The sequence below is a fragment of the Neolamprologus brichardi genome, chromosome 12 (assembly GCF_056152115.1).
Source record: "Neolamprologus brichardi isolate AB-2024 chromosome 12, ASM5615211v1, whole genome shotgun sequence".
Lineage (NCBI taxonomy): Eukaryota > Metazoa > Chordata > Actinopteri > Cichliformes > Cichlidae > Neolamprologus > Neolamprologus brichardi.
Window position 1 is genome coordinate 23834111 of NC_142115.1, and position 14085 is coordinate 23848195.

Here is a 14085-nt window from a genome sequence, read left to right on the forward strand (position 1 = left end):
ATACTCTAGTGTAAGTCTTTGAGTTTCTCTAGCAATCCAGTTCACTTAAGATCATTGGTATTCAGGAGGTAATACTGATGATATTTTGTTGGAACCTGACTTTAGAAATCAGTGCCATGCATAAACACATAAACACTGCCTGGAGCTGGTGTAAGGTATTAATTACATAGCTCATAATTGCAGATTTAAGAGATTATAGTATTTTTCCGATGCACTTTTTTCCTTTTTCCTTTTTTTTTTTTTTGTCACTTAAAATGGCTCTAACTAACATATTGGGGGAGGGTGATACATTTGCATCGTATTTCTCATCTTCACTTTTTCCCCTCTGTGCTTCATTCAGTTAAAGTAACACTATATTTTATGTACTATAAATGAATAATACTGAATGATACTATATATATCATTTAGTGTGACCTTGTGTAACCACATGTTAATGTGACTTTCAGCTGACATTGTGATGATTTCATACTAAAGATGTAGTAATTCATTATAAAGTACTGAGATGCTTGACATTTGTTTTTAGAGAATTTAAGAATCTTTAGATTTCCTTTCATTTTAAAGTCTGAGGAAACATTGTTGCAGAATTCTGTGACATGATGACAAGACTTTTGATGATGTGGGTGATCACTGACATTTATTTGATATTGTATAAGACTTAGACAACAAAAGAAAGTCTGAAACTTTTCAAAATACTTTAAAAGATGGATTGAATTTTAGAATCATAACCTCAGTTTATCATATTTCTGACAGTGTTGACGCATGTACAAGCAATGAAGCAAAACTGGTACTGTTTGGTGTTTTTCTGTGCTCAAAAATTTGACTGTCCGTTTGGTATGAAACAGCCATATGTGCAAAGCTGGATTGTGGAAGACTTGATACGTTCATTTGTTAAATGGAGATAACCTGTTGTTATTTTTCGAGAGTGTGGAAGAATGAAAAGTGAATGCCTAAAGTGTTGTTAAAAAGAACCTTACATCATCTTACGGGAAGATTGCATGGATTCCAACTGGGGGATGACATCAGCTGAGCACACTCTAGCTCTTTTTTAGTCATTTAAAAAAACAATACTCTAATGAACTAGCTTACTCTGCTCTTATTTCATCCAAGAATAACCAGAGTGTGATGCTTTAAATTTGAAGAGATGGATCAGAAAGGTTGGCAGCAGGAGTGTAGATTTTAAAAACTGATGATGCATTTGAGAGAAATTGATTTCCAACACCGGGTGTAGACATTCCTTATCGTCTAAAATTGCGGAAAGGGAGAAAGATACAGATTTTTTTTTTAAAAACACATTACTTCTTTTCTATATGATGATAAAGATGATATGGGATGAGATTAATGGTCAGTAAGTCTTTGCAAATGGGCATCTCAAACACGCACTGCACCAGCACCATAAACTAGTGTCTTGAAGGAGCTTGTTTACACTGACAGCATGCAGTAAAAGAGCAGAGAGTAGACTGTCGATATGGACCATGCACAGTAACGGAGCTGGTCCTTATCATCAATTTGTCCAGCGTCGTCTTCTAGCGGTTGACCTCTTTGTCTCATTTACTCTGAAATGTGGCTTTTTTCCCGACAGAGAAGATAAATCTCTCTATTAGGCTGCTTTACTGCAAGTATTTACAAAACACCTGTACATAGAGCAGAGAGCATGTTGTTTCCCCTGACCTCAGGTTGCACTTTCAATTACAGGTTCTTTACTTTTCAGACTAAAGAACAGACAAATGCATCACTTATGTCTTACGGTAATGGTGTTACTTCACTTTGGTTCATTATTCTGCCATTGTTATGTCTAAAAATGACAACATTAAGAATATGGAAGCTTAATGAGAATAGTTTAATGCCACTGTAATACTTTTTATTGCCTCACTGAGATTTTTATTTGCTTACAGTACGTTAAGACTCATTGTGTGCTTTCATCAACCAGTTATGCTGCACTATATGTCCTGACTGTCCACGGGCCAAGTAGCGTGACTTAACCTTTGACCTTTTAAATATAAATTGCCATCACTTCTGCGTCTGTATTAGTTGATCATATATGCCACAATACTCCTTGCCATTTTTGCATAAAAATCTTTAACAATCTCTTGCTTTCCTTACCTACTTAGCTAACTGTGTGTGCAAATTCAATTTAAAATTCAAGAGCTGATTTGTTAAGGTGCTGTGACTCATTAAGTCTTACGAGTGTCACTGAAAAGGACTGTCCTGCACCTTTGGCTGCTTTTGAAACAAAAAGTCTTGGCCTGTAAATCACCCCATCAAGTTTACAGCATCATACACGGGATCAAGGGCTTTTTGGACTAATCATCATCCTCACTGATTAATTTGAGTCAGGGCTGTGGGATGGGGGTCATGTCCGGTGCTCTCATTTATCTAAGCACTTGATGTTCTTCCCTAATGTGTGAGCAGTGGATGTGTGTGAGTGAGTGTGTGTGTTTGTGTGTGTGGTTTCCTTTGCCAGGACCCCTAAAAATGTGGGATATCCAGAAGGGCAGTTTTAACAAACAAATCTACACGAGTCTCATCCTAATATTAGTTCATACATGCTAAAGGTATCAAATGTAAAGACACATGGTCCGTTCTGTTTTTTAAGTTCAGTTAAACACTGAGTTGATTTGACCTACTGGCAACAACCACTAATGAGGGAAACATGTGTATTCACTCAACAGGTTGGGAGTGGTTGGTGGAGATGGTTGGTGCTACTTTCCAAGTGGTAGTGAATCTTTGAAAAGCAGTGCAAAATAGAAGTAAAAGTTGTGCCTTAATACTGCAACCAACACATTTCAAAAGGTTCAGCTTTTACTTTCAAGGTGAATGTCCTCTGTTTCTGGTTTCATCAAGTCATCATCAAGTTTTATTGTAGTTCAGAGAGAAATGGTGAGCAGACATCTTCCATGCAAACTGTGGGTGATCCAAAGGAGTCAAAAGGAGTCTGCAACCCCTTTCACCAGTCAACAGCCAGCATCAGCAATGACTTGTAACATGTTGGGGAATGCACTTTCTTTACTAGAAACCAGCAGTTGCCAACTGGTCTCTGAGCTGTGTGCCTGAAGTTTTAGATATTTCAGTAAAAGAGCAAGACGTTGCAAGTTGAGAGACAGAATGTATTAAGATCCACAAAAAAGTGTGTTATCTGCTTAAAGGTGGGCTTTACATAGCTCACACCACAATGTCAAACTTTTATTGTGGACATTTTCACTCTCACTAATATCTTGTTGCATTCTCAATCACCCAGGTAAATCTCCAAAAGTTGATTCTGTTCATCTGGACGTAGCGTTTTGTGGGAGAAATGTTTCACTCGGTGGACCGACACATCAAATTCACCAGGGAGGATATGAAAAGTGGCAGGTTAGCCTTCTTAGACTGTGAGATTTCCATCAGTAATGGGGGACATCTAAAAGCTGACGTGTACCGTAAACCTACACATACGGATCAGTATTTAAGGTTTGACTCTCATCATCCACTGGAGCACAAACTAGGTGTCATTGGACGCTACAACACAGAGCGAACACCATCGCCAGGGAGGCAGAAGAACATCACATCAAGAAGGCCCTGAGTAAATGTGGTTATCCCAGCTGGACTTTTGTCAAAGCTGGAAAGGCACCTAAAGAAAGCTCCAGCCGATCCAGGAGAGAATGACAACCGCTGCCCAGGCGAAAACCTGTAGTGATCCCATATGTGTCAGGAGTATCGGAGCAGTTGAGATGCATTTTTTCTAAACACCGGGTCTCTGTGGCTTTTAAACCCCAAAACACGCTGCGCCAAAAACTGGTCCACCCCAAGGATCGGGTCCCCCGACACAAACAGAGTAACATAGTTACGCTGTTAAGTGCCAGGAGGATTGCCAGGATTTATACATTGGGGAAACCAAACAACCTCTGGCAAAGCAGATGGCACAACACAGAAGAGCTACCTCGTCAGGCCAGGACTCTGCAGTCTATTTACACCTACGGGTCAGTGGACACTCTTTCAAGGATGAGGATGTACACATCCTGGACAGGGAGGAACGCTGGTTTGAGCGCAAAGTCAAGGAGGCCATTTATGTGAAAAGGGAAAGACCATCTCTGAATCGAGGCGGGGGCCTAAGGGTACATCTTTTGCCATCTTACAATGCTGTGATTGCAGCCATTCCCCAACTCTCTGTGAATGGTACTCATGGCCATTGATCAGTGGTCATTGATCACTGGGTTTTGGTCAGTGGTTGTTGATCAATGGTCATGAGAATTTGCATAATTAAGATTAAGGAACTGACCTCCCAGCCCATTGTTCCTTCAGTGGGCTGGTTTCAGTCATTATGCAAATGTCCTGTTTATAAGATTGGGGAAACCTGCAGTCAGCTGAGACTGAAGAAGTTACTTTATGAGTGACGAAACGTTTCTCCCACAAAACGCTACGTCCAGATGAACAGAATCAACTTTTGGACACTATTACTAATACTTTATAATACTCAACTGATCTGGTTTGCCTGGCCAGAGTTTTTCCTTGAATTTGTAGCTCCACTATGATTGCTGTGGATGAGTCATCAGACCTATGAGGAGTTATGGGCTAATAAATTCACAGTGTTGGACAACAAGTTCAGGGGTCAACCAATCATGTGCCAAGTATTTTGGATGAAACTGCTTCCTGTTGTCTTTTATTTTCCCGGTGAAGATTAAAAAACAAAAAACAAAAAACAGACTTATAACATAAATGTTTTTGCTGCCAAACTCTATTGTTTAATTATCTGACTGTTTAAAGATGTGTCATTGTTCTTGGTTGTATGCATATGCTTCATCCAAACTCATGCCAAATAAATTTCTGAAAGTCCCTGCCCTTTTCCAAGAAGTTTCCAAGGACAACTTCCCAGATGGTTCTGTGTTTACCAAACCATCTGGAGTGTCAGGTTACAAAATATCCAATCAAGGGCTGTTTTTTTCTCAACAGTCTAGAGGGTTGGGAAAGTTATGTTGCACTACAATATTCTGAAGGGCTTCTTCTTCTTTTTGTCCAATAATACCCAAAAACATCAGTCTGTTCAGGCAAACAAAATTAGATTATGAAGTGGCAAAAAAAAAAAAAAAGATGGGAAAATGAAATGCCAAGGGGTCTTTTAGCCAGCAAAATTGCAAGTTAATCAGTCGGTCAGTTACACGGCCAAGGGGCAGCTATCTTATTAACTAATCAATTATGTAGATATCCAGCAATCCAATTACTCTTTCAATCAAAAAAGACAGAAAGCAGCACTTAGCATCAGGCTAATGGAAACCTGAAAGTTAGGGAAAAATACATTAAAACGTGAAAGACAGCCACACGGTTCATAGAGTAATTTGAAGAACTGCAGCATCCTTAGTATGCCTCTTTAAATTAAGTTTCAGTTTTAATTCCTAGTTTTGAGATGTGTAGGAAGAAATAAAGTAATCCTGTTTGCCCAGAGCTACACGAGTCACAGCCGAGAATAAGAGGAGTAGCAGGAGAAACATGGGGGTAAGAATGGAGAGCTATATCGAGGGGACACAACGGGGTGCGTTTGAAGCCGCCGAGCTGTATTTGCAAAAGCTGCTTCATGGCAGCTATGCTTCTCTTAGGATCCTTACGTGTGCAAACTGAGACACCCATACACTCCTACCTTTAAAAAAAGTTTTTCAGGAGTTCAACCACAGGAAAACTTAAAAGTTCTTTCAGAAAAGAATCTCTGAATCCTAGACAGAAGATTACTATGATTTATTTTAGTAGTCTTGATTAGCTTAGTTAAAGGAACCCCGAAGAAGAACGATAACATTATTAGTCTTGTATCTGTATAGAATGAGTTAACCCAGCTGTCACCTTCTACCAGTCAATCTGAATCATTTTGATTCTGAGATACATGTACTCTGTTCAGAAAGTCTGTGTTTGAAATGTCATGCTGACTTCACACTATCCTTTGAGATAGCTGCTTAGTCGTGAACCTCTAATAACGCACAAAATTTTTTGTCATTTTTCCTCAGACCCCATTTTCTGATGAAACAGGATAAAAGGTGTATTTTAAAATGATATAAAAGGTGCCGTACATGCTTAATGCCTGTATATGTGCCCATGAAACCTGACACAACCACTCACTCACTTGGAGCCTTTGCTGACTGCTGTTTCAATACTAAATGGTAACATCCATCTAAGTCTTTCCCCCACTATGAAATATGGTTTTGAGAGCACTCACTATAAATGATGCTTCTCTTGGTACAATATACTTTAGTACTGGATTTTATAGAACTATACACTTTTACAATACACTAGTTTGCACATATCTAAAGTCGGGTAAATTTAGTTAATAAATAAACCCCTTAGTCTAGTGAGGCTTGCTAGTACTAAATTGGATCCACTTTTATCTTCTGAACTGCCTTAATTCTTCAAGAATTAAACAGCCATGAACTGTTGATATAATGCAGAATGGATACTTTCAGATTGTTTATGTCAAATTTTGATCCTACCATCCTTCTCTCTGAGTTTTGCAGCAGACCAGGCAATGCTTTTAGAATCTTCTACTGTCCAGTTTTGGTGACCCCATGTAAACTGTAGCCTCGGTTTCCTGTCCTTAGCTTACAGAAGATCCACCCAGTGTGGTCTTCTGCTATAGTCTATCTGCTTCAAGGTTTGACGTGTTGTGTGCTCAGAGATGCTCTTCTACATGCCTTTGTTTGTAGCTAGTGGTTATTTGAGTTTCTGTTGTCCATCAAAAAGTTTTAACTTTATCCTTTGACCTCAACAAGGCATTTTCACCCAAATATCTGCTGCTCACTGGATATTTTGTCTTTTTTTGACCATTCTTTGTAAACCCTAGAGATGGTCGTGTGGGAAAATTCCAGTAGATCAGCGAAATACTGAAATACTCAGTCCAGCCCAGCCCATCTGGCACCACCAACGATGGCGTGTTAAAAGTCACTTAAATTACCTTTCTTGGTTTAAACAGCAGGTGACCTATTTCGATAAGTGCATTGAGTTGCTGCTGATTAGATATGTGCGTTAATGAGCACTTGAACAGATGTCCCTAACAAAGTGACCAGTGAGTCTAAATTTCAAAAGTGTTGTCCTGATCATCTTTCCCTGAGGATTCAGGGTTTGTTTGTTTTTTTAACTTATGTGAGCTATAGATCATTAAAATCTCTGACGGTAGTTGGTGACGTGTGAAAGGTGAACAGTGACATGTTGCTCAATAAAATCATATATGCTTTTTGACCACTCACATTTAGGATGAGATAATGAGACACTAAAAGTGTCTAAGTGTAAAGGTATTATAGGTTTATAGCTGTTAAGAGAGTGGGATAGAGATTAGCTCACATTTTTGAGCTTTTAAATCAATGCTCGCCTTATGGTCAAATAAGCTTAAAGTTTCTGTAATATTAACACATACACACACACACACACACACACACACATATATATGTGTATGTATATATATAGATATATATAGATATCCATATAAAGACTAGGAAACAAAATGACCTTTTCTAAAAATCTGCTCTACGTGATTTGATTCCAAGCTCAAAATCTTGTGACACTTGGATGTCTAAACTCGCCAGCTACATTAATATTTTATAAAAGTCACTTGTGCCGCCAGAAATCAACATAAAAATTGTTCTGAGACTGGACAAGGGCTTTTTTTTTCAGTGAATTAATCGGTCCTCCGTGGATATTGCCAGTGTGAAACCCTAAATCCCCAAATACCTTCTGCAGCTGGAACGATTCACAAAGGTCATGTTTTAGAAGCTATTGAAGTCCAAGATACTGCAGTCACGCTCAGGCATATACTCGGACGTTTTTTGGCACCAAAAAGCATCTCTGCCTGCTGGTTGCTTTCATTCATGAAAATGATTCATCTCATCTTCCCACGCACATTTCCATGCACAGTGATTTCTTAGGAATACTGTGTTGGCTTATTATTTCGATCATTTCATTATAAAGTTTATTTTTCATAAAAAAAAATAGCTGTTATGTAATTACAGTGACACATACTTTTCTTCAGGTTACCTGATAAAAAATTAAAATTATTACACAACCACTTTATGTGTGACCATTTACTGAAAAAAGTCAAGAGCCATGAAAGATTGAAACATTTTAAAGACATAATTCACAATGCCATGTCATCCATACAGTATACGTTATAATGCCTTCGGGCTTGTGCTAAAACCTGGTGTCAACAGCAAATCATGCAAAGAAGGATAACAGAAAACATGTAGAGGGAAAAAGAGATAGTACGTTTAAAATAAATAAAAGGGTATACAGGAAGGGAAGATGGAAAAAAAAAGAATCCAGTGGATATAGAGAAGGTGGTGAGATAAAGGGAGAAAGAGATTATGTGGGTGTCAGATATATTATTGAGGCTGGGCTAAGGGAAGTGGGAGACATGAGAGCGTTGGCTGGTCTGTGCTGATGTAACCGTGATCACCACAGGTATAAAAACATACATTTACTGCATAGCTACAGTAAATGTATGCAAAAACACTGTCGTCAGTAAGCAAGTGTGTGGGTATGAATAGAAAGGCTACCCCACACAGCTACCTGAGAAGAATGGAAGAGCCAAAGATAAATGTGTCCCGTTTTCTGCACTGGTTAGTACACAAACAAATAGATTCCCTCTCTCTGTCTCTCTCTCTTTTGTTTTTTGGTTTTCATGTTTTTTGAGGGCTATATTTGGAATGACAACCTTTCTTGAAAAACATATAAAGCGGAGCCAGTTTGTGTTTTACTGTTGCAGAACAAGATTTCAGAGGACAAGGCCAGAAAAGCTGTTTATAACACAAGAGGAGGATAAAGCGATTTTATATTTGAAGACAGACAAGCCACTTTTCATTGTAATGTGTTCCCGGCAGCATCTTAATGGGAAAGCCTGACAAGCATTTTGTACGCATTCATCACATCTTTTCAACAGTATTTATTGCAAAAAGCAGGTTACCGTTTTTTTTAAACGTGCATCCAAATAGTTTTTTTTAGTTCTTAGTTATTTAAAGTGTATTAAAACATCACGAGACAATGGAAGACACCTCTGATCACCCGATGCTTGCTAAGACCTAAGATTTCAAATGTTACTTAATATATGATTATTTATAAACTGGTTTTCATATATCAAAGATTTTCTTATCGCAGTGATTTGGAATTTGTTATTTTGATGTTTTCCAGTTCACAGCAATTTCTTGCAGTTGATCCGACCATGTGAAGATCAGATCTATGCCAAAGCATCAGATCAAATCCTGTTAATCCAATGATAATCGTTCAGGATGTGCTTTGCTGTTTTCACAGCTTTTTCTCCCGCAGCAAAGAGCTGCTTTTTTTTTTCTTATACCGTGATTTTGACTCTCTTTTTTTCTCTCTTTTGTTTTCTTACTTTTGTTGCAGGTGGAGAGGTGCCTTACACCACCCTAGCTACAAGGATGATGATGGGGGTTTGGTGGATGTTTGCTCTAATTGTCATATCCTCATATACTGCCAATCTAGCAGCTTTCCTCACAATCACCCGTATAGAGAATTCTATACAGTAAGTATTCAACTAATTTTTTTCACCTACTGTTTTTAGTCGTAGCTACCATACTGACTGATATATTGATTTAAATGTTTTCAAGTAAAAACTGCCACCTTTATTGTATCCTTATTGTTGTCATATTTAGGTATATTTAAACCTATGGAGTTAAATGATTCTCAAAAGAGTTACAAATGTGTATTGAACATTTTGTGTGTAATTTTGGGTATCCACAATTGCATACTCCAGTCCAAACATAGAGCAGTTTGAACACATACAACACAAATGCATAGGGCTAAAACCTGCATAAATACGGATCATTTACACACTAATCTGTAAGTCCAGCTTCACAAATCTTTTCATTTTCACTTTCAAAAAGGTTCCCCTGCAACTGTCTAAAAATAGTTGTGACTTTCTGTTCATTCAAATATCCGGAAATACGTGTGCACCAGTCACCTGATCATCATGCCACATGTGCTCGCAGGGTGCTGGGGTTTTGAGACTCTTTTCACACTATCAGTTTGGTGCAGATGCACAAATGTGAAACATCTGTTTTCCTTGAAATAACCCAGGAATACAAAGGAGGCTTGAATGTCCTAGTTTTCCACTAGCACTTGAACGCAGCTTAGATTTGTGGATCTGTGCCAAGCTGGCAGTGTGCAAAGACTAAGAGCCTCAAAACCCCAGAGCACATGTGTTGTGATTTGTGCATATCAGGCGACTGGTGCGCACATATTTGATTTATCTGTAAGTGAGCGAAAAGAAAATTGCAAATATTTTTAGATATTTGCATGCACGGGAAGCTTTTTAAAAGTGAAAGTGATCAGACTGGTTACATGGAAAACTTGAGCTTGAAAATATTGTGTTGTAAAGGATCGCTGTTTGTTCAGGTTTCGACACATGAATTTTTAAAATAATGTTAGGTATGTTCAAATTGCTTTGTATCCATGTGTAGATTGGTGCATGCATTTGTAAGTACTCAGAGTTACACACAGATGAATTGTTTTACACATTTATAAATCTGGTTTATGCCTGTGGATCATATCATACACATTTGTAACCTCTTTACGACTCATTTAACTCTATTTAAAACTGCACAGCACATCTAAATAGATGCACAACCTCTGTACTGCAAAGAAAGATGAGCCCAAGGCAAAAACTACATATATACATATAGTGCATTTGTATAAATGTGTGCTTTCAGTTATGATTGCATGACACCATGCACACATCTTTCTGTATAAGTATACAAGTATACATGACAAATCGTGCCTAACACACAGACACACACTGCATGCGCCTTCAGTGTGCTGAAACCCGGCAACACACAAGCATGCATGCGCATGCAGATTACTTACACACACGCGCAGTTAATTCTTTACCCTTTCTTTTCTCAAGCTCAGTCCTCCATTATATTATCTGTCTCACATATGTGTGTGTTTGTGTGTCCGTGTGTGTTCTACTGATCAAGGTAGGAAGAAAAAATGGCAAAGAGAGTTAGAGAAACAGTCAAAGTATGTTGAAATTGTTTTTAAAAGTGTTTTTGCAATGTATTTTTTTTTTTTGCCTAGGTATCAAGGCAACTAGAAAAGCTGCCTACGTTCATTGCACACACACAAACACGCACACACACACAGACATTTCCTGAAGCGCTGTGCCCTCTGTTTATCTATCCTTGTGATAATATGTTTGCCTGCTTCTCTCCTGGTGGCACTAGGAAACGCTCATCTCTCATTGGACTAATCAGCATGCCGAAGCATCCGCTATGCCCGGCAGTGCCACAGTTAATTGTGCTTGGCTTTGGAATAAACAACATTTATTTCTCTAAATCTCACAACTATCTGTTTCTTAATTTGGTTCTGTCAGTTTGTTTCTCTGTCATTCTCTTTTATGTGTTTAGAAGACCTTTCCTTTAGTTTACTTTGGTCACACTGCGCCCCTCATTCATGCTGTTGTTTTTTCTTCTTTGTTCTACGTCCTTCCGCCCAGCCTCTTGTAAAATGTGTCAATCTACAGTTTCTTTCTTTCTTTCTTTTGTCTGTCCTCAATTGCTTTTTGTTTGTTTGTTTTTCACTTTGCTGTCATTAATGAGTGGCTCTCAGTTTGCTGCCTCATTCAGCATACATTGAGCTAATTAAGGATTTCCATAAATTTTAATGCATTATCTTTAGTGTGTTGACTCTTCTTGGGTCATTAGTGCCATAATTACCAACTAAACAGCAGCACCCACATGGCCCAAGGCCTCCAAAGATGGGTTTTGGGGATAAGTAGTGAGATGGAACATTCCTAAAATAAACTGAGAGTAATTGTAAAGTGTAACAAAATCTCAATGGAGAGATGAGAAATGTAGCCATGCAGAAACAAATAGCAGTCTGTGATGTTGTGATTAGCATGCACTTTTATTTGATAATCCTTGATTAACATATTATGCAGATGGAATTAGATTGAATGCATTTGTGTGATTGAGAGAGCAAATTAGTTAGTATGGAAAAGAGCAAAAGAGCGCACACATGGGCAAGAAAGGAAGAGAAGGTCGGGGGAAGAATGGAGGCATTCCTCTCCTTAGTGTCTCCTATCAGGACAGACAGGATTTTTAAGTATTAATGCCCTTGTTTCATCCTGAAAATGAAATAACAAGTGAACGCTCAGAACTCTCTCTGGACTATTTCACGCTTGGATGTTTTCCCTCAATTTCAGTGTGAATCCTTTAGGAAAACAGTGAGAGATGGCAGTGGAGAGTAGCAAAGAGAGGGTGCTAGAGAGGAATGTATGAAGGGAGAGACAAAAGGGGAATAAGCATTATAAAGTGGAAATGAAGAGCGCAAGTGTGTGGAAGGAAAGATGAGATGGAGAAAACGGAAGTAAAGAGGCAAAGGTTAGAGATGGAGAAGGAAACAGAGAGAGAAGAGGAGCGGAAGGAAGCATGATGAAGGGTTTTGGTAGTGGTGATGAGTCAGAGTGGGGAATTTATTTTTCAGGGGTAAAAGTGAGGTGAGAGACAGCAGAGCGAACAGAGAGAATAGATGGAGCGGAAGAATTGGTTAGGATGGGAAGACTAAAAGGTGGATGGAGTGTTTGAGGATAAAGCACTTCTTTCCTGGTCCAACCTCATACAGGAGGAGACATATTTTATGGTTGATAAAGATTGCCAATAAAGTCAATCAGGTCATTTCACACTTGCTTGTGTGAATATGTCTGCTGGCTTTATAGTTACAGGTGACTCTTTGGCGGCTGTTGCATTCTTGGTAATCAGATAAAGCAGCACATTGTCCACTGGCAGATATTGATTAGATTACGTAAAGCTTAAGTAAGAAATGCATGATATGAAATCTGATTTGATCTGCTGTGACTTGGCTTGTACGTTCATTCTGCTTCTGACATCGGTGTCCCTGAAAAATGAACAGGAATACAAAATATTGCATGCTGCACCAGCACTTCAATGATATTGATGATCTGATCAAAACATAGAGACTCAAATGGCCACACAGATCTTCTGGGATTTTTAAATTATGAAACAATAATGATTTTCAATTTAGCTAACCAAATGTGCCACAGCTGGAACCACTGCCACTTCAGCTGACTTCAGTCCGAGTATCGATTGCCTATTCCCGTGCACAGTATAGTTAGCGGTTAATGTGTTTCTGATAAAGGCTTCTACATTTACAGATTCAGTCTCCTACAAAACCGTGTAGCCACGATCATCTATGTCCTTTCAAGTTCATTTAGGCCAAATTAGCACCAAAATTAGAGTTTTTGGAGCTGATGATCTTTATTGACAGAAGCTTTTAGCAAAGATGACCAGGTGACCAAATATGCAGAAACAAAGCTATGCACACGTTAATTATTCCTGCACATATTCAGATTAACCTGCTATTAAAAGGGACCCTGTCTAGCTATTCAGTCTTTAAATCATTCTCTCACCCCGTCACACAGACACACAGACACACAGACACACACACACACACACACACACACACACACACACACACACACACACACACACACACACATATTTGCTATTTGTCACGCAAAACATTCAGCTGCTGTTCACTCCATTTACTTGCTCATTGAGCTGCTTAGGGGTAATATAATTGGTTGCAAAATGAGCTAGCATACACAGGACAGGAACACAATTTTGTGGACACACAGATCCACAGACACACACACAGAAATTAATTTCACATAAAACACTCACAGAAAGACAGTTAAACACATAATGCATATGGGCATTTTTCCATGAGACACCCACACAATAGTAAAAGAATTTGAGGAATTTAATAGTGTTTAAAGAAAAAAAATACATTAAAATAAGAGTTATAGATACTTCTTACGTTTACAGATTTTGGTTTGACCACTATGCTTTCATCTAATTTTTTAAAAGTATTCTTCATGAATAGATCTCCCGGCTTTTTTAATGACTGTCCAAAACTCTTCTTTGAATGTTGGCTGCTTTTTGATCCGTTCTCTGTTAATGCCATCCCACACAGCCACCCTTCCACTCAAACCATAACTCAAGAAGTAAGTCACGTAGGATTTTGAAGTTGATATGAAAAGTGTATATACTAAAAATCTAGTATGACTTTGAATCTCAGTGACCTTGACCTCAAGGTCAAATTCAT

The 14085-nt window shown here is 38.5% G+C and overlaps 1 protein-coding gene across 3 annotated transcripts in view; it reads left to right on the forward strand.

Moving 5' to 3' along the window:
• grid2 (glutamate receptor, ionotropic, delta 2) overlaps positions 1-14085 on the forward strand; it is a 507657-nt gene that overhangs the window by 422017 nt on the left and 71555 nt on the right. For all 3 annotated transcript variants that reach the window (XM_006789768.2, XM_006789769.2, XM_006789770.2), the window contains exon 12: positions 9346-9484. In XM_006789768.2, the coding sequence (XP_006789831.1) occupies positions 9346-9484 (139 nt within the window). The remainder of the gene's footprint in view (positions 1-9345; positions 9485-14085) is intronic.